This window comes from Panicum virgatum, chromosome 7K, assembly GCF_016808335.1.
Source record: "Panicum virgatum strain AP13 chromosome 7K, P.virgatum_v5, whole genome shotgun sequence".
NCBI lineage: Eukaryota > Viridiplantae > Streptophyta > Magnoliopsida > Poales > Poaceae > Panicum > Panicum virgatum.
The window spans coordinates 24923822-24944557 of NC_053142.1; the positions used below are offsets into that span (position 1 = coordinate 24923822).

Consider the following 20736-nt stretch of genomic DNA (forward strand, 5'->3'; position numbering starts at 1 on the left):
ATTTGCCATAAGAATTTGGTGCTATTTACCATTCTAAAATTTTCTTATCTGGAATCACAGTTAACAACTTTGGTCTGACTTCCTTCCATACCACTCCAGTGCAAATGCATGACTTTGTATGCCCATAATCTCGATTGCAATGTATTCAGTATTCCCACAGGCGGCAGGGATATTCAATTACAAAGTCCAGGCCAACAAGTGCGGTATTTGCGAAATGGTAAGAGCATCCAATTGTATACAACATCCAAGCAAGGGCAGAACTCACGGTAAGTTTGAAAACAACCACCCTGTTCATCTTCGTATGCCTCGCCCAATAACTTAAACAGAGCACGAAAACACTGAATCTTCTTCCTGGTTCCTTATTACAAGTGAGGATCTCAACCACCAACATATGAACAAATGCACAAAACAAGTGCATGAATCTCAAGGTTGAATGGACAGTAGCAATAGATGCAGACAGTTCAAAGCTGGCACGATGCTTGGTTTCAACAAAGTCACGGTAATTCTTCAATACAGTACTATATATCTCTCTATGGTACAACAGTGACTTGGGAGAGCACATTCAGCACAACAAAATGTAGACCCACTCAGAAACGCTTCTGCAGAATAGTAAAGAGAAGCTGACCAAGAAAGAAGTATTAGTTGCTACCTAAGAGTTTGTGAACTAGCCCCATTGCTCAGATTGATTTCCTACAAGAAAAATGATGGAAAATTAGTATGTTTTGGGTGTCAACAAACTATTCAACTGTTGCCAAATGAGATGACAGATTGAAATTAACATGAATCAGTTACTACAAACAGAAAAGCTGTTGTAATGAGAGCACATTAGGTGCTACTCCCTCGGTTCCAAATTGTACATCGTTTTGGCAAATCAAGATACATAGCTTTATCTATGCACCTAGATATACGATATATCTGAATACATAGCAAAAATTATGTATCAAGATTAGCCAAACCGACCTATAATTTGGAACAGAGAGAGTAGGGAAGTAACAGTCAATCTGAAAAACTAACTATGGCACTAGACAGAAAAGCTGTTGTAATGAGAGAACATTAGGCACTGTGTCAGAAAAGATCTATGGCTGGAATGTGAAAAATTAACTACAGAACTTTTTTTTATAGTAACTACAGAACATTGGAACTGCAGAGTGCTGAGGTAGCATATCTGCACATATAGCCATGGATCGAAACTTAATTGCCAGTTTTCTTTTATGCCAAAAAAAAGGCACCTAGAGTGTTATAACCAGCAGGCACTACGTGCGGCGCGCGGCACATCGTGGCTAGGTGGGCTGCGCGAAGGGAGGCTAGAGGCCCAGTTATCTTTTATTTTTCAGAATCATTAGCAAGAGAGTTATAAATACTTTGTAAAGACTCTTTGAAGAATTAAGCAGAAACACAATTGTTTCTGGCTTCCTGAAGGGAGCCGGGAGTTCCAAACCCTAGCCGCCACCCTTCCTCCTCTCCCTCGCGCGCCACCACGGCACCTCGCCGTGGTTCCTCGCGGTTCAAGCCTCGTCCTCCAATCTCCCACAACTACAACCTCCGATCGATTAGGAACAATTCCCCGGTTCCTATCATAGAGTGTTTCAAAAGAGCATGGATTATTTCTTTTCTTTTCTTTCATCTTTTTCCTGATTTCAAATAAAGTGATGGGTAAATAAATCAATACACACAAAACAAGATGTGGCTTTCTGACTGCTTCCTCCAATTCTCCAAAAATACAAATACAAGGATAGCAAAATAACAATGTTTATGTTCACTTGTAACTAACTCTCAAACTTTATATAAAAACTCATATCTTCAGTTTAAAAACTCACTTTTGCTATTGTGAATTTGCGACATAGTCAATGAAACTCAGTTCCATGTCAGTTAAATTCAAGTTTAAAGAAGACACTGTCGGATCAATAGTCATACAATTCAAATCTAAAGAAGTCATACAGATGACTAGCCACAAACTTGCACCATGATCGAGGAAGCGACCGGTGTAAAAAAATACTCAGGAATGTAATAGGTTTGCAAGTTTTGATAAAATAAACCAATTTTATTATTTTCCACTAAAATATTTCATTTTTTATTGAAATGTAGGGACTTTAGATAATTCAGATTAAAAAAATTCTTACAGGAATTCAGGTTTTCCATTATTCACAATGTCACCACCAGTGTTATATAATCTTGAAAGCAGTGGCTACCTACATCATAGAGGATAATGAACCCTACGCTCAAGGCTTTAATAGTACCCCTAAAAAAAAACTTAGTTGCACCGTGAAAGATCACCATTTCCACGCACCCATGAGGCAGACTCATGTAAAAAAATCAGGCACATAAGTGGATCAATGGCATGCTAACTCGCATCAGAAGCCACAGACACAAGAATTAGAATGAACAAAGTATGTTCAAGCAATTATGCATCAGTAGTCTTAACCGGATGAGGATAAACTTGCATACATAACCAAAAAAAAACAGAGGTTCAGAAAAAAAAAAACTCTGAATTCCAGAGAAGCAAAAGCAAACACCAAAAGAACTGGGTAAAAGTCTAGAATAAATTAAAGTGCTTCCAAAACATTAGCAGTGATATAATTAAAATAACCAGTAACACCGGATAAACTTGAATGAATTTCACAAGAAAGTACAATAAGAACCTTGATTAGTGTAAATGAATTTGTAAAACAAGACAAAACTTCAACAGCTAATAGAACCTGAGAAAGGTAACAACTGCAACAGATATTAACCCAGAAAGTAAGGAAGTTATAAAGCTGCATGAGGATACATAAAAGGATACAGCTGAAGGCTAATAACCCAGAGGCCTGTATTATTTAGCTACTGCAAGATCATGTCAAATAGCAGTGTAAAAAATAAGTGGCAAACACTCAAAAAATACAACATAATATAACAAGCATACCTGATATAGAAAGCAAAAATAATCTCTATTATCATTCAGAGATGGTGATCACGCTTTCTTTCATGATGTCTGCGATGATGTACTTCATCATGGTATATCTCACGCTTTCCTTCAGTAGCATCAGAAAGCATGCTTGTCCGAGGGTCTCCATCAGAATATGTGCTTTGGGGATCATATCTGTCACTGAACTGGTCATGAGTTACAGATAAAGATTTATGCCGCTTCTGACTAGCTCTACTTCTACCACTGCACCCTTCTTCAGACATGTGAGCATATTTTGTGACAGAAGATCTGTGTGATCGTGCCGACCATGCTGTACAATCACTAGACTCAGAATTGTGGTCTGAGACACCCTTCTTATACTTATTCCCACAATTTATATTATCATTGGAGCTTCTTTGTCGTCGATGGTTCTCCTGCCGGTAAGGATAACTTTGATCCATTTCACTTTCTGATCCTACACTCCATCTATTTTCATTCACAGATATATATTTGGAACGGTTCCCATGAGTTTCATATCTTGAGGTCTTGTGCGAATCTCTTGTGTCACGGCTCCTTGATGAAAATCTTCCCGAAGAATCAGCACGTGGTGACTTGTCACAACTAGGTGACCGAGAACCCAATGCTGTCTTATCATTAGAAGATCTGCTAGAAAAATCATCAATTCCTTGATATGTACCACCATGAGAGTTGCTCTTAAGCACATTTTCTGCAATGTCAGCAGGAGCTTCCACAAGACAACCAATACCTCCTGCCTGTTTGATTTCCTCCATATGCTCATCAATTATGTCTCTTAGTACCTTCATAAAAGAAAGGAAACCATCAGATTCATATCATGATCAAGGCAAATATCTTTCAGATATCAACTGAATAAGAGGTGATACAATATACAGAAGCTTTTTCACTTGTTCCATCAGCAGTAAAGATGAGGTCAAATTGATACACTATAAGTAATTTAGAGAAAACAACTTTAATTGGATCACTATGTAAACAGAGAAATGAGACTTGACCAGATGCAGACAAGAAATTACTTCGGGCTTCTTACTTGGACTGAAAGGTTGTCCTGTTTCCTATGCTAGATCTAATATTTCTCAAGAAGCTCAAGGCTAGGCAAAGAAAACAAGATGGAAATCATTTGCAATCTGCAGGATAACATTAGAACAGCTGATGAGCTGAAACTAATTACAAATTTGGCATGCACCTCTGTAGGGTTTCGATTCGCTTTCTTGCCACGGTAAGACGCTCTTCTTCGTTTGTAATCTCGTTCTTCAGCTAAAAGCTCCTCCCTTGTCTTGGCTCTAGCAGATTCCTTTTCCGAAAAGAGAAAAAAAAAGAATCACCATATATTAAAATGAACAGCACGCTGTATCGGTATCAAAGTACAGCAAAATATATCTCCACTCAGTATGTGTATATATATATATATATTTTTGAAAACTATATGTGTATACATTTTGACAATTAACTTTGAGATGATCTATTATTTCAGCAAGTGTTCCTCTATTAATCAGTTAAAGGAAAACGAATATGTCAAATAAAAATAATGCCTACAGAACAATTAAGCTTCACAGAACCTACTCCTACTGCATGAAGCATCTTCTTTTGAAATTGAACTGTCATGACTAAAAATGAATTAACAATAAGTACTATCTCATTAATACTACCTCCATTTCAATATATATCCTGCTCAAATTCCTAAGAAGCCCATTCTTGCTTTTATTAGCTAGATATGATACTGGTCTATCTAATGGGTGCAAGTTTGATACAATTTCACATATGGCATTATGCCTCCTAATAATGTGGATTGTACATATATTGTGAAGCTAGCAGAGGGGGTCCTTGTATCCATAACTGGCTACTACATAAAACAGGAAACTGTAGAGACATTTTTGTGGTATCTAGATTCAGGCATCTATTTTCAAAAAGATTGCTTGCATGTCTATACCTGGTTCTCTACTCTCCGTGACAGGATCCCATCATATTCTAGAACAGCTCTGTAGTTTGGTCTGTTTGATCGCTCCAAGTCCCCTCGTTCCAGTGCTTGTGAATATTCAAGTAATCTATAAGAGAATTACATGCATTTATCAAGGCAGGAAAAAGAAAAAGTTCTACCAAACCAAGCAAAAGTAATCACAATTTGAAAGAAAAAGAAGTCTATGAATTGCTATCATCACCAGAGCTTAATAGATTTGTTCGCATAGGGATATGGTGTGCAGCATGCAAGCTATATAGTATCTGGTCACTTGGTGAGTATATGCATTAAAGTTGTTTAATCATAAATTGCTGACTATATTCCTAGCTTTGATGTGAATATGCACACAGAAAAAAAAAATGTAGTGTACTCCCTTCCTCCTTGGAGAAGAATAAGATATTAACAAGTGTGCTACACAGTAAGACAGTTAAGGTAATGCTCATCTTCTCTCAATCATTAATGCCATACAAATTGAACAAACATAATCACAGGAGAGTATGTAGTTAAAAGCTGATTTGTTATGTCGGTACATTCAGTTTGTTAAACAGACTACAAAAGGAACTAGTGATATTTGAATTTATAATCCGAAATTGCCTTGTTGTTGAACTTTGATGTTTATTGATAAATTTTCGCGTTCATAAACAGGCATCCTCACAGCCTTGGTGTTGAACTAAGTATGCTCTCATAAGCTTTCATTTGCAACATCATCGTAAATTTTAATGACAAAATGCAATGCCGAAAAAGTAGAACAAGAGACTTTAAAAAAGCATACAACTGATATTTCGACGAGCGTTGAGCTTCCAGTACTTTCCTCTTCTCCAAGGAGAACCTCTCATGCAATGCCATGATGGCAGCAGCAACCTGGGAAAGAAAAACATGGCCTGCCACAACATCTCCAGCATTACTTCCTTTTTCACCAGCTCCTCCACCAGCTCCAACCTCGCCCTCTCCTCCACCAGCTGCACCATTTCTTACACCAACAGCCAAGCAATACGCCATCTGCAGGACTGCCTCCTTCACCGCTGCAAGAGCAAAAAGTCTCCCATTGCTTTCTCCATACAGAACCCCGAGCTGTGCACCTAACCACGAGACGCCCTCGACCAGCCTTGGGCACTCGAACCTCCTGGCCCAGGGATCAAAACCTACACTCTCGTTGTCATCCCTACTGTGCATCGCCTCCAGCGAGCACCCAGCCTCCGCCGCCGTCACCTTCAAGCAGAGCCACAATAGCACCCAGATATGGTCCGCCTCCGCCACGCCGACCTTGACCCCGTACCTCGGTGAGCTCCCAAGCACCCACCGCCGCAGCTCGGCCTCCCACCGCGGCGTCACGCCCAAGCGGAACGCGGCCGCCACCCGGGTAGCAGCGCAGGAGCACGACCCAGGGGGGTGGTGGCAGGAGTCCAGCTCCCGGCGCAGGAGGGTGAGCTCCGACGGCAGGATGCGGGGCGGCGGGGAGGGGCTCCGGCCGGCACCGTAAGAGGAGAAATCTGCGCACTCGGCGGCGATGGAGGCGGGGAGGGTGGAGACCGCGGGGATCGGGGTGGGGGTGGTGCGGACGACGGCGGGGCAGTCGGAGTAGGGGGCTGGGGCGGCCGGGAGCGGTAGGGTGATGGCGGTGGTGGGCGGCGGGAGTGGAGGTTTGGCGGTGGTGGTGGGCTCAGGTGAGGGGATGCTGGTGTGGGGGCTGGCTGGGTGGGGCTGGAGAGGGGAGGGGAGGGCGGCGAGGGCGGAGGAAGCGGCGGAGAGGAGGGAGCGGAGGCGGGCGAGGGCGGAGGTAAGGTCGGGAGGTGGGGGTGGCGGCGGAGGCGCAGGAGGGAAAGGCGGTGCCTCCATTGGAGCGGGGCGGATCCACGCCGGCGGAGGGGAGAGGTGCGGCGGCCGTCGCTGGTCCGGCGGCGGAGACGAAACAGGAGGTGCGGTGCGGTGAGAATATGTTTTTTTTTTCTTAGGGAGAAAAATATGTTTTTTTGGTCGTTCGATGCGCGTCAGATAGGAAATTGACGGTGCGGATAGATCTATTCACTTTCTGAGGATCGAGGTATCCAACTCGCCCAAACTATTCATAAATCATAACCATCTATAAAGAAATCGCATCTGAATAAATCGTGCTTCTCAAAGGTAGTATTCTTTTTTCTGACGTGAAAATTTACATTAACGCTGACACACTAATAACTCGATGAACAATATGTAGTTTCAATCAAACAAACAAAAAAGGAATAAATTGCTATCTACTTAGGTGCCCTAAAAGAGGACTAGTTTAGTTAAGCTTTTTTTTAGTAAGACACCGTAAAAGTATCTTATATCTGATTCATATAAAAAAACAATTGATAGTACAATAGAAAGACAACTTGACAAAAGACGACTTAAAGAAAATAAAATTACACCGAAGAGATCACTGGTCGTCTTCTTCATCCGATTGTTCGTCGTCCACCGGAGCTTGAAAAATACACTGAAAAAGCAGTAGGGGAAAGGGACACTTGCAAATGACATCGCCACACAAGGCTTTGAAGACCGCAAAAACCACTCGCTGCTTGCAATGAGATCTAGCAACCGCTGAAAGAACATCGGCTGGGAGAACACCCCAAGCAACACAGGCTTGCAATCCTTCACCGCCAAAACAGAGGGTTGAAGAAACCGAGTCTTGTCGCCAAACAGATAGAAAGAAGAGGTCGAAATCGCCACAACAAAGGACAGCCAACTGCATCTCCTGACTGACACACCAACTGCAAAGATCTGGAGAGAACCTTCAGATCTGGCAGAACTAACTCTCACTTGGCCATCGTCGGCGCCAGAACGGACGTCGTCGAAGTAAGGAAAAGCCGGAGAGACCTTATTCCAAAGCGTCATCGCCGCCACCACCTCATCGATGTCGCTGAAGAACCAAACCCTAAAAAAACTAAACAGATGTAAAAAAAAAGATGAGTCCCCACTCCTCCACCTACCGGCGGCGAGGCCACCGGAGGGGCGAGGATGGGGACCGAGGGGGCAGCGTGGGAGGGCCTGGCGGCGGCGGGGGAAGCGGCTGCGGCTGCGGCGGCTGCAGTTTTACTTTGTAGTCTTGTTAAGCCTTGGCATGACTAGAGAGTTCTCCAGTAGTGTATTATTTAGTCTACCCTAGATCGGTGGTTATTGTGAAAGAGAGAAAGCTGGATCTATAAATGTGCAGGCCTAAGTGTTTTTTTTTCTGCCATGTAGACAACTTTACCCATATCAACATGGCGTACAAGCTTATGTATGTCGATAGTCATATCACTAAAAACACTCTACAAACTGTATAGCATTTGTTTATACGGTTTTGAATAGTTTGACATGTTCAAAACTAGGTTTATAGCTCGGGGGGGGGGGGGGGGGGTGAGTAGATGAATCTCTATAATTCATATGTCAATGTAGGCTTATTTCTTCTTAAGAGATCTAGCATATGTAAGCTTAGCAATAGTCCTAACTATTGGGTTTGGTGATAGCAAGCTAAGTTGGATGTACCAGAAATTTCAGATTCTTAGAAATTGGAGGACAGCTACATAAGGTTAGCGTTGTAATCAAAAGACATGGAAGATCAAAGAAGCCATTAGCTTTTCAGTCTTGATTTTTTTATTTTAACAATAATAATCGGTAGATCTTGTTAAACGTTCATTAGTCGAAAAGAGCAAATCAAGGCTAGTTGGTTTGATGGAGATAGACGAAGCCAAATCTGGCATTTGTTGGGTTAGTGGAAATGATGATTGAGAGAACAAAATGGAGAGTTAGAACGAGCGACTTTAGCAACGACACTGACATACAACAATTGCAAAAGCGTTGAATTCTATTCTACAGTTTTAACACATCATCATTTCATCGATGGGTGGATGCAAACAAAGATCATTGTAAGGCTTTATGCATGTCTTGCTGTTATCAATTTTGCCAGACGTTCGCAAGCAACGAATGAAAACCAAACAGGAAATACACCATTCAACGAGCCATCTCAGAGATAAACCAAAACTGCTGAACACAAACTGTCAATAAACTGTGAATTTAAATATCAAGAGAATACCACAGAAGGTGAAAATTCTCAGTTCCTTGAAGCTAGAGTTGATTCACTTGGCTGTTCATCAGGTCTGCAACACGACATAACATACTTGAGAACTAACAAAACCCAGAGTAAAGGATAAGATAGGCCACGCTTCCAGACAATATAATGTTTCTAAGCTGCGGCACCCTTGCCCTTCTTCCTCTGGAGCTTCTTCATGTAGAACTCGAGCTCTTTACCCTCAAGGATGTAACTGTAATACAAAGGGAAATGCAACTGTAAGCAGCTGATTACTGGTGGCACGAGGCTTTGTTTCAAAACTAGCTAAGCCCAATAAATGATTTAAATGACTGGATGCCAACCAAATCAGTATTGACTACAGAATCATGAGCTAAGAAGAAACCGAAACATAATTTTAATATTCTTTACCCGTCAGCTCGGCCACACTGCCCAGGGCGAGAAGCAATGCATGCCAACAACCTTCCGCTGCCAAATTGCTCCTCAATGTGCGGGTCAAGTGTGCGTCCCTGCTGGCGCTTCTCAAGCTTCCTCTGGACATGGTTACTCTTTTTTGTTTCCTCAGCTGTGGCCTCACCCTCTTGACCCTTTACATATAAAAATCAAATAGAATAATAAATATTACATAAAGGAACCATAAGATCTACAATATAAAATGGTACTTTGGTTAACTGCAAAAGTGTTAACACAAATACCAAAACAATTGCAGATATCAATTTCAAAATTTACCGTGAACAAATTGACACAGTTATTTTGTTTTCTACAAAATTTGTAAGGAAAGATCATAATTAGATCATCCAATGAATCCTAAAACAAGCTACAGATGCATAAACACTAATCAATACAAATGGTTCACAAAATGCAATCTACAACTATAAATGCAAGTAGTAAACAGTAAACACATGCATGTGCAGAGCCAGATCTCTCACCAAATAAGAATAAACAATACATTATTTCACAACCAACACTGAACTTGGGTTGGGAAGAATGGTACCTCAGCAGCATCCTTCTTAGCAGCCGGGGCCTTCTTCTTCCTACCAATGTCCACTCCATAGTGAGTAAGGTACCACTGCTTGAATGGGGCAGCATCAACTTGCACAATGGCGCTCTTCACAAGGGTCTGGGTCCGAACAAGCTCATTGTTTGACGCGTTGTAGACAACATCCAGGATACGGGTCTTGCGAGTAACAGCCTCACTACCCCATGAGTAGTTACCAGTATCCAGGCGTAGAGCCCTCCACTTCACATTACCTCCACGGACACGGACCCTCCTCACTGTCTTGTTGCTGGACAGCTTGGTGTTAGCAGGCTGGCGCCCGAGTTCATACCTACAGATGAGAAACAGAATTAACCTCTGAGCAAAACCACAATACCTAGGGCACAATCAAGTCAGCACAATACATAAATAGACCAAGGTTTACTTCCATACTAGCTGATACATACAATTCCCATTATCAGAGCCTCAGTAACTCTGTTTTACAAGAAAATTCATATAATTGTACCGCATGCATTACAAGCAGCACATGAAGGTTCGAACTTCAAGTCAACTCAAATGATGCATTGCCATAACAGCTATCCTTCTATCAATTCAGTAAGTTAACCCCATTTGGCATCTCAAAAGAAGACATATAAATTGAAAAGAGACAGAAACGTTATTACTTGACAAGAGCAGGACAACGTCGTTCATTAGAAGCATCATGACTTAGCTATTGTTGATTTAGCGACCACATAATTCAGAGGTGCGGGTAATCTAAAACATTGAAATGTCATTGTAGATCACCTAATCTCGTCGAGAGCAGACAATACAGCTCGGATCAATCGCAGATTCACAGATCGAAATCAAAATCTATCTATCCGTATAGTACTGACCTAATCTTATTCTTACACTCGCCAAATCTACAAATATGCAAGCCGAAATGAGTCCAAACGCAAGCGAACGGGGGAGGGAATCGGCAATTACTTTCGCTTCTTCCTCCAGGCCTTCTGCTTCCCACCGGTGGCCCGGCGCTTGTGCATCGAGTCACGCGAGATTCCTGCACAGACACATCCAAAGCAACCGCCGCCGCCGCAGCCATCAGCATCTCACCAACCAGAACAGGAACACCGGTCGCGGGACATGACCAAGCAGAAGAAGCGGAGGGCGGCGGCGGAGCTCTCACCCATGGTGGCGGTGGGTGCCCTTGCCCGGCTTGCTGCTGCTGCTACGCGGCCTCCTTCTGGTCCGCCCGCGCCGCCGCTCTTCTGGTTGGTTCTCGCAGGGAAGAGCCGAAGAGGAGAGCGAAACCTTGGAGGGTTCGCTTATATAGGGGCGGCGGCCGCGGGTTAGGGTTTGTTCACAGGTGGGATGGGCTGATCCGACGGTGGAGATCATCAGGCCGATCCGCTGTCCATTCTTTCAAGGTTGCGGCCCAGTAGGCCTGTGTAGTATTAGAGGCCCAAATGAGTAGTTTTCTTCTCTTATTGTTTGTATTGATGGAGGGGGTGGAAAATGCAGCCCAGTTTGGCCCGCCTCACTAGAGGCACAAGTCCAGCGTATTTTAATTTAGCGCTGCTAGCGTCTAATAATGGATGAAAAAAAGACATTTCATTTAGTCATCACCACATCAAAGAATAATATTTGTAACATAGAAAATAGATGTCTACAACATGAATAATCACCGTTTGCAACATCAAAAATTAAGAAAAAAAAGTTATTAATTATGCGTGCCGCAACATTTGTTTCATTTTTTTAGATAATGGGAAAGAGAGTACGCAGCCCTGACCTCAAAAGAGGCTACAACCGATTATTATAATTTTTTCAAAAGATCCGTACGCGAGAATACTAATAAGACTAACAGCCAACCCGAAAGTTTTGATGAAGACGTTTATTAAGAGCAAATCCTATTGCTAAACCTCCATGCAATATTTGTTTCATGTTGCATGGAACATTTGAATCTCTCATTTAAGATTCAACGTCCAGATAAAACACTTAATCTATCCTCGCCTAGTCAGTTTCTAGCCCAAGATCGACAAAATTAAACATCTACATTTAGTCAATCATATGGCCTAATTATTTATGCTTCGTCTCGAACGCCAGATACATATGCTCGATGTGAGTGCAGACAAGTATATTGTCTACGTCGTAGAGGAAATTATATTACTTCTATACCATCAAAATTTATACTAATCACTTACATACCATTGAAAATTCAACATTCCCTTCGCTACCATTATATTATTTTTAGGCTAGGTTTATCTGATGTTTGGATACTAGTTGGAAGTATTAAATATAGACTAATGTCAAAATAAATTTTATAACCCCGAGGCTTATTCCGGAGATGAATCTATGAAGCTAATTAGTTCATGATTAACCCGATTAATTCAGTTTAATAGATTCGTCTCCTGAATAAGTTCTAGACATAATTAGCATTCGTGTGACAGGGCTTATTTTAAACCTTTTGAAACCAAGCAGGTTCTTAGTTTCCCTCCATTCTCTGCCATTTAGTGGATTCTGTTACTCTCCATTACCGTTAGAGCTGGATGGCATTTCATTTTTATGAAAAATGAACGAAGTGCCCCCAACGCCCTGTTGCCTAGGTGCGTTGAAATTGCACGATGCGGCGACTGCATGAATGCCGTAAAGCAAGTGTTATAAGCCTACATCAGCGGACAAATAGGCCGGACACGAAACGCTGGCGAAAAGCGGGCGCAATGCTCTATTTTGGCAGTTGGCCACAGCTCGCCCACTCTCATCTTTCCATGTTTCAGCTGTGTTGTGCGGAGCATTAAAAATTTGTGAGGCCCGCCACCACCAACTCGGCAGCTCGCGCGAGCTGCCGCGCTGAGATGCCTGCGAGCCGACGTCTCTATTAGCCCTGCTCGTAGGGATGCAAAGGCTTGTGCGCTACCACGCCCTGCGCTCAAGGGCCCTCGGACGTCGTTCCAGATCCAACAACTCAAAGCTCGCAAATGAGGGGGGCAGGTGGCCGCACCTTCGCCGGCACGACCTGACACGCCGGCGACGATAGACTGAGAGGGGGAGAAATCCAGCCGAGCTACGGCTTAATTAGTGCCATTACTATATCATCTATAGTGCTGAACAGAGAGATTAATGCCATCACTTCAACATTTCTGATATAGAAAAAAAACAATGGCCTGATTATTAATTAGTTGTTCTGCATCATTATTTTGCCACAAGGCATCCAGAGACCAGAGTAAAAATGGAGAGGTCTTTACCGTAAAAAGATGTCAGTAAACAAGTAGTAGAACAGAAGTAGCGACTGCGTTGCCACATGATAGAACCATTCATAGTAATAACACGACTAACAACCGCTTTAATTTTTGCTGATCCTAATATTAGTTTTAACAGTAACACACCTAATTCAGTCAACCACTTCCTCGTGGATCGGTCTGTGCCTCGTGGATCGGTCAACCACTTCCTCCGGGTTGGTCGGTCGAGTGGGTCCCGTCTTCTCCGTGAAGTTCGGGCAGGTGAGCCTCACATCAGTGGGCAAGATGTGAAGCTCGTACTTTGTCGTCGATGCTATCTATCGTATTGTATTTTGGGATCAGGTTTTAAACTCTAAATTACTTTCCGCTGCGTTTGAACTCTGAGATTTGAATGGTAAAACTAGTTTGTAAGCTCTTATTGTAAATTAATTTGGTACTTCTGTTATAACCTCTAGTTGTAAAGGATTTTGAACACTTTTGTTGCCGGTAATCATCTGTGCTCGTCTTTTGGCGAGAGTTCCTGTGTAATCGATCCTGATTACAATAGGCATTCCGAGTGTACTGGTTGAGTGCAGTAATTCTGGATTAAGTTTAAGTGTTAATTATTGCACTTGATTGGTATTATTTGGACTGTTCTGTGACAGCTGGCATCAGAGCTAATTGCACTGGGGGTGATTACTAGCGTACTTAACTACGTTAAGCAAACTTTGTTTTGGAAAATTTCGGGTTTTCGAAAAGTTGATGCTAGATGCGCTAAGGAATAGGTTATATAGTTCGTATGCCCTAATTATGTTCTATAAGTTGGGTGGCATCTAAGTATCTATTTTTATTCCAGCATTTACTTCTCGTTAAACCTTACTTTCATGCACAACTACTATTCTGTATGCAGCGCTGCCCATTCAGCGTCGAACGTTTGGGTGCCGTCTCTATAGTGGACGGTAATGTATAGGTGAATATGTGGGCAACTGCATATGCGTTACCCGTGTGGCGTAGGACACATGGGGGCCGTTCGTGTGTGCTGGCACGAAGGGTCCAGAAATGAATATATTATATCTCTATATATCTTGAAATGGATTGTCTGCAGGAATACTAACCACGTTACTTGCGTTATGAAATCCTTGATCGTAGAGACGACTAGTATATATACAGGGAGAGTACGTAATTGTGCCGCCAAATCCTTTCGTATACCATAATGGTACTTGTTTGGGTGAGGAACGAATAGCACGAGCATGCATTCTGGCATCTTTAAAAATTAATTGTATATCGGGATGGTTTAGTGATTTACCTTATCCGTATTTATGAATGTTCCTTATTAAGGTTTATCGCTCTTTTATCTATAACTATGGCTCATGTTAGCGTTACCTGTCACTACAGATGGCTGACTTCACGCACATGGTGGTGGACGCTGAGGGCTGGGCACACTCCAATGCCCTCCACACCGGCCATTTTCCTCGTCTGCTATGGGAGATGCTGATGGCTTTTGGTTATACCGAGCCCCCACAGTATACAGGACGTGAGTCAAGCCTGTTGGGTACAATGCACTGTCACATGATAGTCAAGATTCCACCTTGCCCATCTCGTTTGGATTGGGATTCCTGGCAGCTTACAGTGTTTGGCAGAAAGCTAGCAAACTCATGGGAGATTGCGGCTAGAAAGGCCATTGAGGAGTTCACAGAGAAGCACCCGGCCGAGATAGTGGATACTCCCTATAGTGTCATCCCTCTAAAGGATGAGACCACTCAGGCTTGGACAGAGCGGGTGAACTGCAATCTGAACTACATGATGCCAGACTACAATGCCAGGACAGCTCTCTTGTTCCGTTACTCCACAGCTTTGGCTCACATGTACGAGCAACTTCGTGAGGAGAATGTGGAGTGTCGAAGCCAGGCCCGTGAAGCTCATATTTGTCAGCAGAACATGAATGACACAACGGACAGAATTAGAGCTTTAAAGGCCAAGTCTCATGCGAGGAAGCTGAGGATCCAGGAGCTGACTACGGAGTTGGCAAACAGGACGCAGATGGTTGAGCACCTGGAGGGGCAGTTGCAGGAGGCACATGAGCTGGTCAATGATGTGCAGGCTCAGGTGTAGGCTCTTGCAGACATGGCAGCGGTTGAGGCTGAGGAGGACTCCGAGGAAGAAGATGAGGAGCCTGAGGAGATCCAGGGAGAGTCCGGAGTGGAGTCTGGACCTGGGACACTGTGAGGACGTAGTCAGAGGGCAAAATTTCTCCCCTCGTGATAGCCTAACTTTTGCGTAGTTTGCTAGGATGGTTAGTGTGACGCCTTAGGCTAACCTTGGGTAGAGAAATTCTTTTGGGACTCAGTGACTTGAGTCATGTATGATAGACCTTTGCCACTGTTAGTGTGGTGTGTTGTGGTTCCACCGGGATGGTGATGATGTAGGCAAACAGTTTCTGGCATGGCTGCTGTTGAAAATAAATAAGTTGATTGTGATCTTTTTTCTAAAAGCTGTTATCTCAAAGGTTGATGCATGATTACGATCTGTTGATGGTATGTGGGTGTCATTGTGAGTGATGTAAATTTTGATTATGAGCCATATGTTGGGGGTATGCAGCTCGAAATTTAATTTGTGCAAAGTTATTACCATTATTTTAAAGATATTGTGGTGCACAAATTTAAATGGATAATAGGATTATAGTGAGAGTAGGATAATTTTTGTTGGAGTGGTTATATTAGCTATGCACATCCTTATTTTGCACGAACTAGTCCTAATAGCGGAATAGCTAACCGAGGGATGGTGCTTTTATAGATGGGCGATAACAACGCTGCTAACCATGGAATCGGGGGTCAAGGAGCACAGCCACCGCAACCTCCCTTCTTGGCTCAGGCTGTTGCGGCCCTTATAGCTGACCGCAATGAGCAGACCGAATTACGGAGACAACTGGTGGAGAGTCAGGCTGGTAGAGGCCGACAAGCACCCCCTACAGGGACTGATTACGTCGGTTTTCTTGCCACTCAACCACCCTTGTTCCATAAGGCAAATGATCCACTGGAGGCAGATGCGTGGATTCACACCATCGAAGACAAATTTAGCATTCTGGATTGCTCAGAGGTGAATAAGACTGCATTCGCAGCACAACAATTGAGGGGCCCGGCAAAAATATGGTGGGATAACCAAAAAGCTCTGCTCCCTGCCAATGCCCATCCCACCTGGGGTGAATTTGTGGCAGCATTTAGAGCCCATCATATTCCCACTAGTTTGATGAGAAGGAAAATGACAGAGTTCCTAGCATTAAAGCAAGGAAACAATATTGTTTTGCAGTATGCGCAGACCTTCAATCAGCTATCCCAGTATGGTGGCTTCCATGTGGATCGTGATGAAAAAAGGCGGGATTGCTTCAGGAGGGGATTGAATACAAAGCTGCAGGACAAACTAGCTCTAACCACATGTGCTAACTTTACCGAGCTAGTTAATAAGGCCATTACTCAAGAAGATGCCACAGTAGCTCATAAGGCCGACAAAAAGAGGAAGGCACCAGTTGGATCTTCCAACAGTGCACCACAGAGATATAGGCTGGTGCAGACAAAGACTCAACAAATTCCAAGTCGCCCTATGCAGCCAGGTCGTTGGGTTGCTAGGCCACCACAGCAGCAGACAGTTGTACCCCATCTCCATGCGCCACAACAATGGCAGAGACCTCCAGCTTCACAATTTGTACGGCCCAGCAACTATCCTTGTTATAACTGCGGGCTTCCTGGGCATTTCGCACGTGATTGTCCCATGCCACGCAGGCAATTTCAACTTCTAGTACCCAAGACAATAAGAAGAAGACTGTACCTGCAAAGATCGGTCGCGTGAACTACACTGCACTAGAGGAGGTTACTGAGGGTACTCAAGTAATGACGGGTATGTTTTCCATCAACCAATGCCCTGTTGTTGTGTTATTTGATTCTGGTGCATCGCATACATTTATCAGTGAGGCATGCGTAGCACGGCTTAATCTGCCAGTAACACACATGGATAGACCTTATACTATTCATGCACTGGGTGCACAGTTAAGGGCCAATCGACTTGTTCGGGGTGTATCCCTTGACCTAGGTGGAAAATTTTTCCGAACCTCTTCCATTGTTCTTCCAAATCAAGGGATAGATGTCATATTGGGAATGGATTGGATGGAAAAACATGGTGCTATCCTTGATATTTCTTCTCGTATTATCCGAATCTATTCTTCTGCATATGGTTCTTTGGATATCCCTCTTCCTAAACATGATCTATCCGTCAAGGCAATCTATCATCTAAAAGGGAAGGTTGTAGCAGAGATTTCTGTAGTTTGTGAGTATCCTGATATGTTTCTAGAGGAATTACCTGGTATGCCTCCAGACCGGGATATTGAGTTTGTTATTGAATTACAACCTGGTACCGCACCAATATCTCGACGACCCTACATAATGACTACTAGTGAATTGCCTGAATTAAAAATCCAGTTGCAAGAGCTGCAAGATAAAGGTTTTATTCAACCAAGTACCTCACCTTGGGGTTCTCCGGCTTTGTTTGTAAAGAAGAAGGATCATGGGTTGAGATTATGTGTGGACTATCGACCCTTGAATGCGGTCACAATCAAGAATAAGTATCCTCTCCCTCGTATCGATCTTCTTTTTGATCAATTAGCTGGTGCTAAGGTATTCTCAAAGATAGACCTTCGATCTGGTTATCATCAAATCAAAATCAGGCCATCTGATATACCAAAGACTGCATTTTCCACTCGTTATGGTCTATATGAATATTTGGTTATGTCCTTTGGCTTAACCAATGCTCCGGCTTATTTCATGTACCTCATGAATTCGGTATTCATGCCAGAGCTGGATAAATTTGTGGTGGTATTCATTGATGATATCCTAATTTATTCTAAGACAGAAGAAGAACATGCTCAGCACCTCCATATAGTACTTCAGCGTCTCAGAGAACATCAGTTATATGCCAAATTCAGCAAATGTGAATTTTGGCTAAAAGAGGTTCCATTTCTAGGCCATGTCATCACGCCTGAGGGTATTTCCGTTGATCCCAGTAAAGTACAAGATGTGCTGGATTGGAAAGCTCCACTTCAGTGCCTGAAATTCGGAGTTTCCTGGGTTTAGCGGGATATTATCGTCGGTTCATACCAAAATTTTCCCGAATTGCTAAACCTATGACCGAACTTCTCAAGAAAGGTACCAAATTCCACTGGAGTGACCGATGTGAGGAAGCCTTCCAGAAGTTGAGAACTCTACTTACTTCAGCACCAATCTTAGCTCAACCTGATACTACAAAGCCATTCGATGTCTATTGTGATGCTTCTGGCACCGGGATTGGTTATGTTTTGTTGCAAGAAAATCGAGTGATTGCTTATGCTTCTCGATCACTCAAGCGTCATGAAGAGAACTATCCCACACATGATCTTGAATTAGCAGCTGTAGTCCATGCTCTGAAGATCTGGCGTCATTATCTTATCGGAACACTCTGCAATATCTACACAGATCACAAGAGCCTTAAGTATCTCTTTACTCAAGCTGATCTGAATATGCGCCAATGAAGATGGCTTGAATTGATTAAAGATTATGAGCTAGAAGTGCATTATCATCCAGGGAAGGCAAATGTAGTTGCGGATGCGTTAAGTCGCAATGCTCACTGTCATTGTCTTTCTGCTATACCTTTGAGTGAGTCTCTTTGCTTTGAAATGGAGAAGCTAAATTTGAGTATTGTACCCTCTGGTACTTTGGTCCATATAGAACTCACTCCTACTCTTCGTGATCTGATTATTGAAGCACAAAAGAAAGATAAAGGGATAAAAGAAATTGAGAGAAGAATAAAAGCAGCAGATCCGAGAGTACAATGTTTCCATCAGGATGGCGAGGGTGTAATATGGTTTGAGGACCGCATAGTGGTGCCTAAGGATTTGGAGCTCAGAAAGCAAATTTTAGATGAAGCTCATCTCTCACGGCTATCGATACATCCTGGCAGTAATAAGATGTACCAGGACCTAAAACAGCGGTTTTGGTGGACGAGAATGAAAAGAGAGATTGCTAAGTATGTATCTGAATGCGACATATGTTGACGAGTTAAAGCTAGTCATCTTAAGTCAGCTGGAACCCTGCAGCCCTTGAGTATTCCTGAATGGAAATGGGAAGATATTAGTATGGATTTCATAGTTGGATTACCTCGGACACAAAAGGGTTATGATTCTATCTGGGTTGTGGTTGATAGATTGACCAAGTCAGCACATTTCATTCTAGTTAATACTTGCTATCCTACGAAGAGATATGCTCAGTTATACATTGAGCGCATCTTATGTTTGCATGGTATACCCAAGACCATTATCTCAGATCGTGGAAGTCAATTTATTGCTCGTTTTTGGGAGCAGTTACATACTTGCTTAGGAACTCATCTAATTCGTAGCTCTGCTTGTCACCCTCAAACTGATGGTCAAACCGAGAGAATAAATCAGATATTGGAAGATATGCTTCATGCATGTGTCTTATTGTACAAGCAGAAATGGGATGAATGCCTGCCATTGGCTGAGTTCTCTTATAATAATAGTTATCAAGAAAGCATAAAAATGGCACCTTTCGAAGCTTTATACGGTCGTCGATGCCGTACTCCTCTGAATTGGTCCGAAGTTGGAGAGAGGACTATTTTTGGACCTGACATAGTTAAGGAAGCCGAAGAACAAGTTCAACTTATTCAAGAGAATTTGAAGGTTGCACAGTCCCGTTACAAGAGTTATGCGGATAAGCGGTGTGACCCACTTGTTTTTGAAATCGGTGACCACATCTATTTGAGGGTATCGCCTTGGAAAGGTATTCAGCGATTTGGAGTAAAAGGCAAGCTAGCTCCCCGCTACATTGGTCCATACCCAATCGCAGAAAGATGTGGTCCAGTAGCTTACCGATTGGATCTTCCTGCAAAATTTTCGGCGATTCATAATATTTTCCATGTGTCACAACTGAAGAAATGTCTGAGAATTCCAACTGAAGCCATTGACTGTGACAACATTCAGTTAGAATCTAACCTCACTTATTCTGAACGTCCTATCAAGATACTTGATCGCAAGGATTGGATTACTCGTCGTACTACCATCAAATTCTATAAGGTTCAGTGGAGTCATCACTCTGGGAATGAAGCGACATGGGAAAAAGAAGAGTTTCTAAAGTCCAAGTATCCGGAATTCTTAAACTCATATCAAGGTACTTCACACTTGAGCTTTCCGCCTTAATTCCGTTATCCTGAATCTCGGGACGAGATTCTTTTTAGGAGAGGAGGCTGTAACACCCCGGTGTTAATTTTTAGTGCTAATCTAGTGCTGAATCTGCTAATCATGAACTTGAGTGGTTATTAACAGGTTTCAGCTTCTTTAGTGAGTTTTGTTATTAGTAACTTGGCTCAAGATTTTCTCTCTAATTTAAGCCTCGAATCAATTTTCGCCTAAAACCAAAATTGTAGAACTACTCTTCCTCTACAACTTCTATTTTGGCCAAAGTTCAAGTTCCAAAAGAAAAATTTGAGTTTGGGCAGTGCAAACTTTGAATCTGAAATTTTGAGCTGGGACTGGTCAGACCGGTTTGGGGCACCGGTCAGACCGGTGAACCCCTGTTTCGCCCAGTTCACCGCCGATCTCGGCGTTGGCGCCTCCAC

General features: G+C 42.9%; 2 protein-coding genes across 5 annotated transcripts; both read right to left on the minus strand.

The window, feature by feature from the left end:
* Window positions 1-332: 332 nt before the first annotated feature.
* On the minus strand, window positions 333-6799 carry LOC120640609 (U11/U12 small nuclear ribonucleoprotein 48 kDa protein). 4 transcript variants are annotated; one of them, XR_005661904.1, is made up of 6 exons: window positions 5644-6798; window positions 4845-4959; window positions 4101-4208; window positions 2900-3699; window positions 2121-2820; window positions 333-1571 (listed from the first exon to the last, which is right to left on the minus strand). XR_005661904.1 is itself a non-coding variant. In XM_039916501.1 (5 exons), the coding sequence occupies exons 1-4, from the start codon at window positions 6705-6707 to the stop codon at window positions 2935-2937; spliced, it is 2052 nt and encodes a 683-aa protein (XP_039772435.1). In that variant the 5' UTR covers window positions 6708-6799; the 3' UTR covers window positions 333-690; window positions 2900-2934. The 4 variants fall into 4 exon arrangements, 2 of the variants coding, with proteins under 2 accessions (XP_039772435.1, XP_039772434.1); XR_005661903.1 differs by having other exon boundaries at window positions 333-690; window positions 1362-2820; XM_039916501.1 differs by lacking the exon at window positions 2121-2820 and having other exon boundaries at window positions 333-690; window positions 5644-6799.
* Window positions 6800-8811: 2012 nt separating this feature from the next.
* LOC120640610 (40S ribosomal protein S8) lies at window positions 8812-11208 on the minus strand. The gene is made up of 5 exons (XM_039916502.1): window positions 11055-11208; window positions 10856-10928; window positions 9890-10223; window positions 9307-9482; window positions 8812-9130 (listed from the first exon to the last, which is right to left on the minus strand). Exons 1-5 carry the CDS (start codon window positions 11056-11058, stop codon window positions 9052-9054), a joined length of 666 nt encoding a protein of 221 aa, XP_039772436.1. The 5' UTR covers window positions 11059-11208; the 3' UTR covers window positions 8812-9051.
* Between the last annotated feature and the right edge of the window lie 9528 nt (window positions 11209-20736).

What these genes read in the sequence shown, in the direction of transcription:
- LOC120640609 (XM_039916501.1), bottom strand. Translation starts at nt 6,707, where the DNA reads ATGGAGGCACCGCCTTTCCCTCCTGCGCCTCCGCCGCCACCCCCACCT. An exon ending in CGCTCGTCGAAATATCAGTT is followed by an intron (nt 4,960 to 5,643) that starts GTATGCTTTTTT and finishes ATTCTCTTATAG; the next exon opens with ATTACTTGAATATTCACAAG. An exon ending in CGAATCGAAACCCTACAGAG is followed by an intron (nt 3,700 to 4,100) that starts GTGCATGCCAAA and finishes TCTTTTATGAAG; the next exon opens with GTACTAAGAGACATAATTGA.
- LOC120640610 (XM_039916502.1), bottom strand. An exon ending in GCCTGGAGGAAGAAGCGAAA is followed by an intron (nt 10,224 to 10,855) that starts GTAATTGCCGAT and finishes TCTCATCTGTAG; the next exon opens with GTATGAACTCGGGCGCCAGC. An exon ending in CTAAGAAGGATGCTGCTGAG is followed by an intron (nt 9,483 to 9,889) that starts GTACCATTCTTC and finishes TTATATGTAAAG; the next exon opens with GGTCAAGAGGGTGAGGCCAC.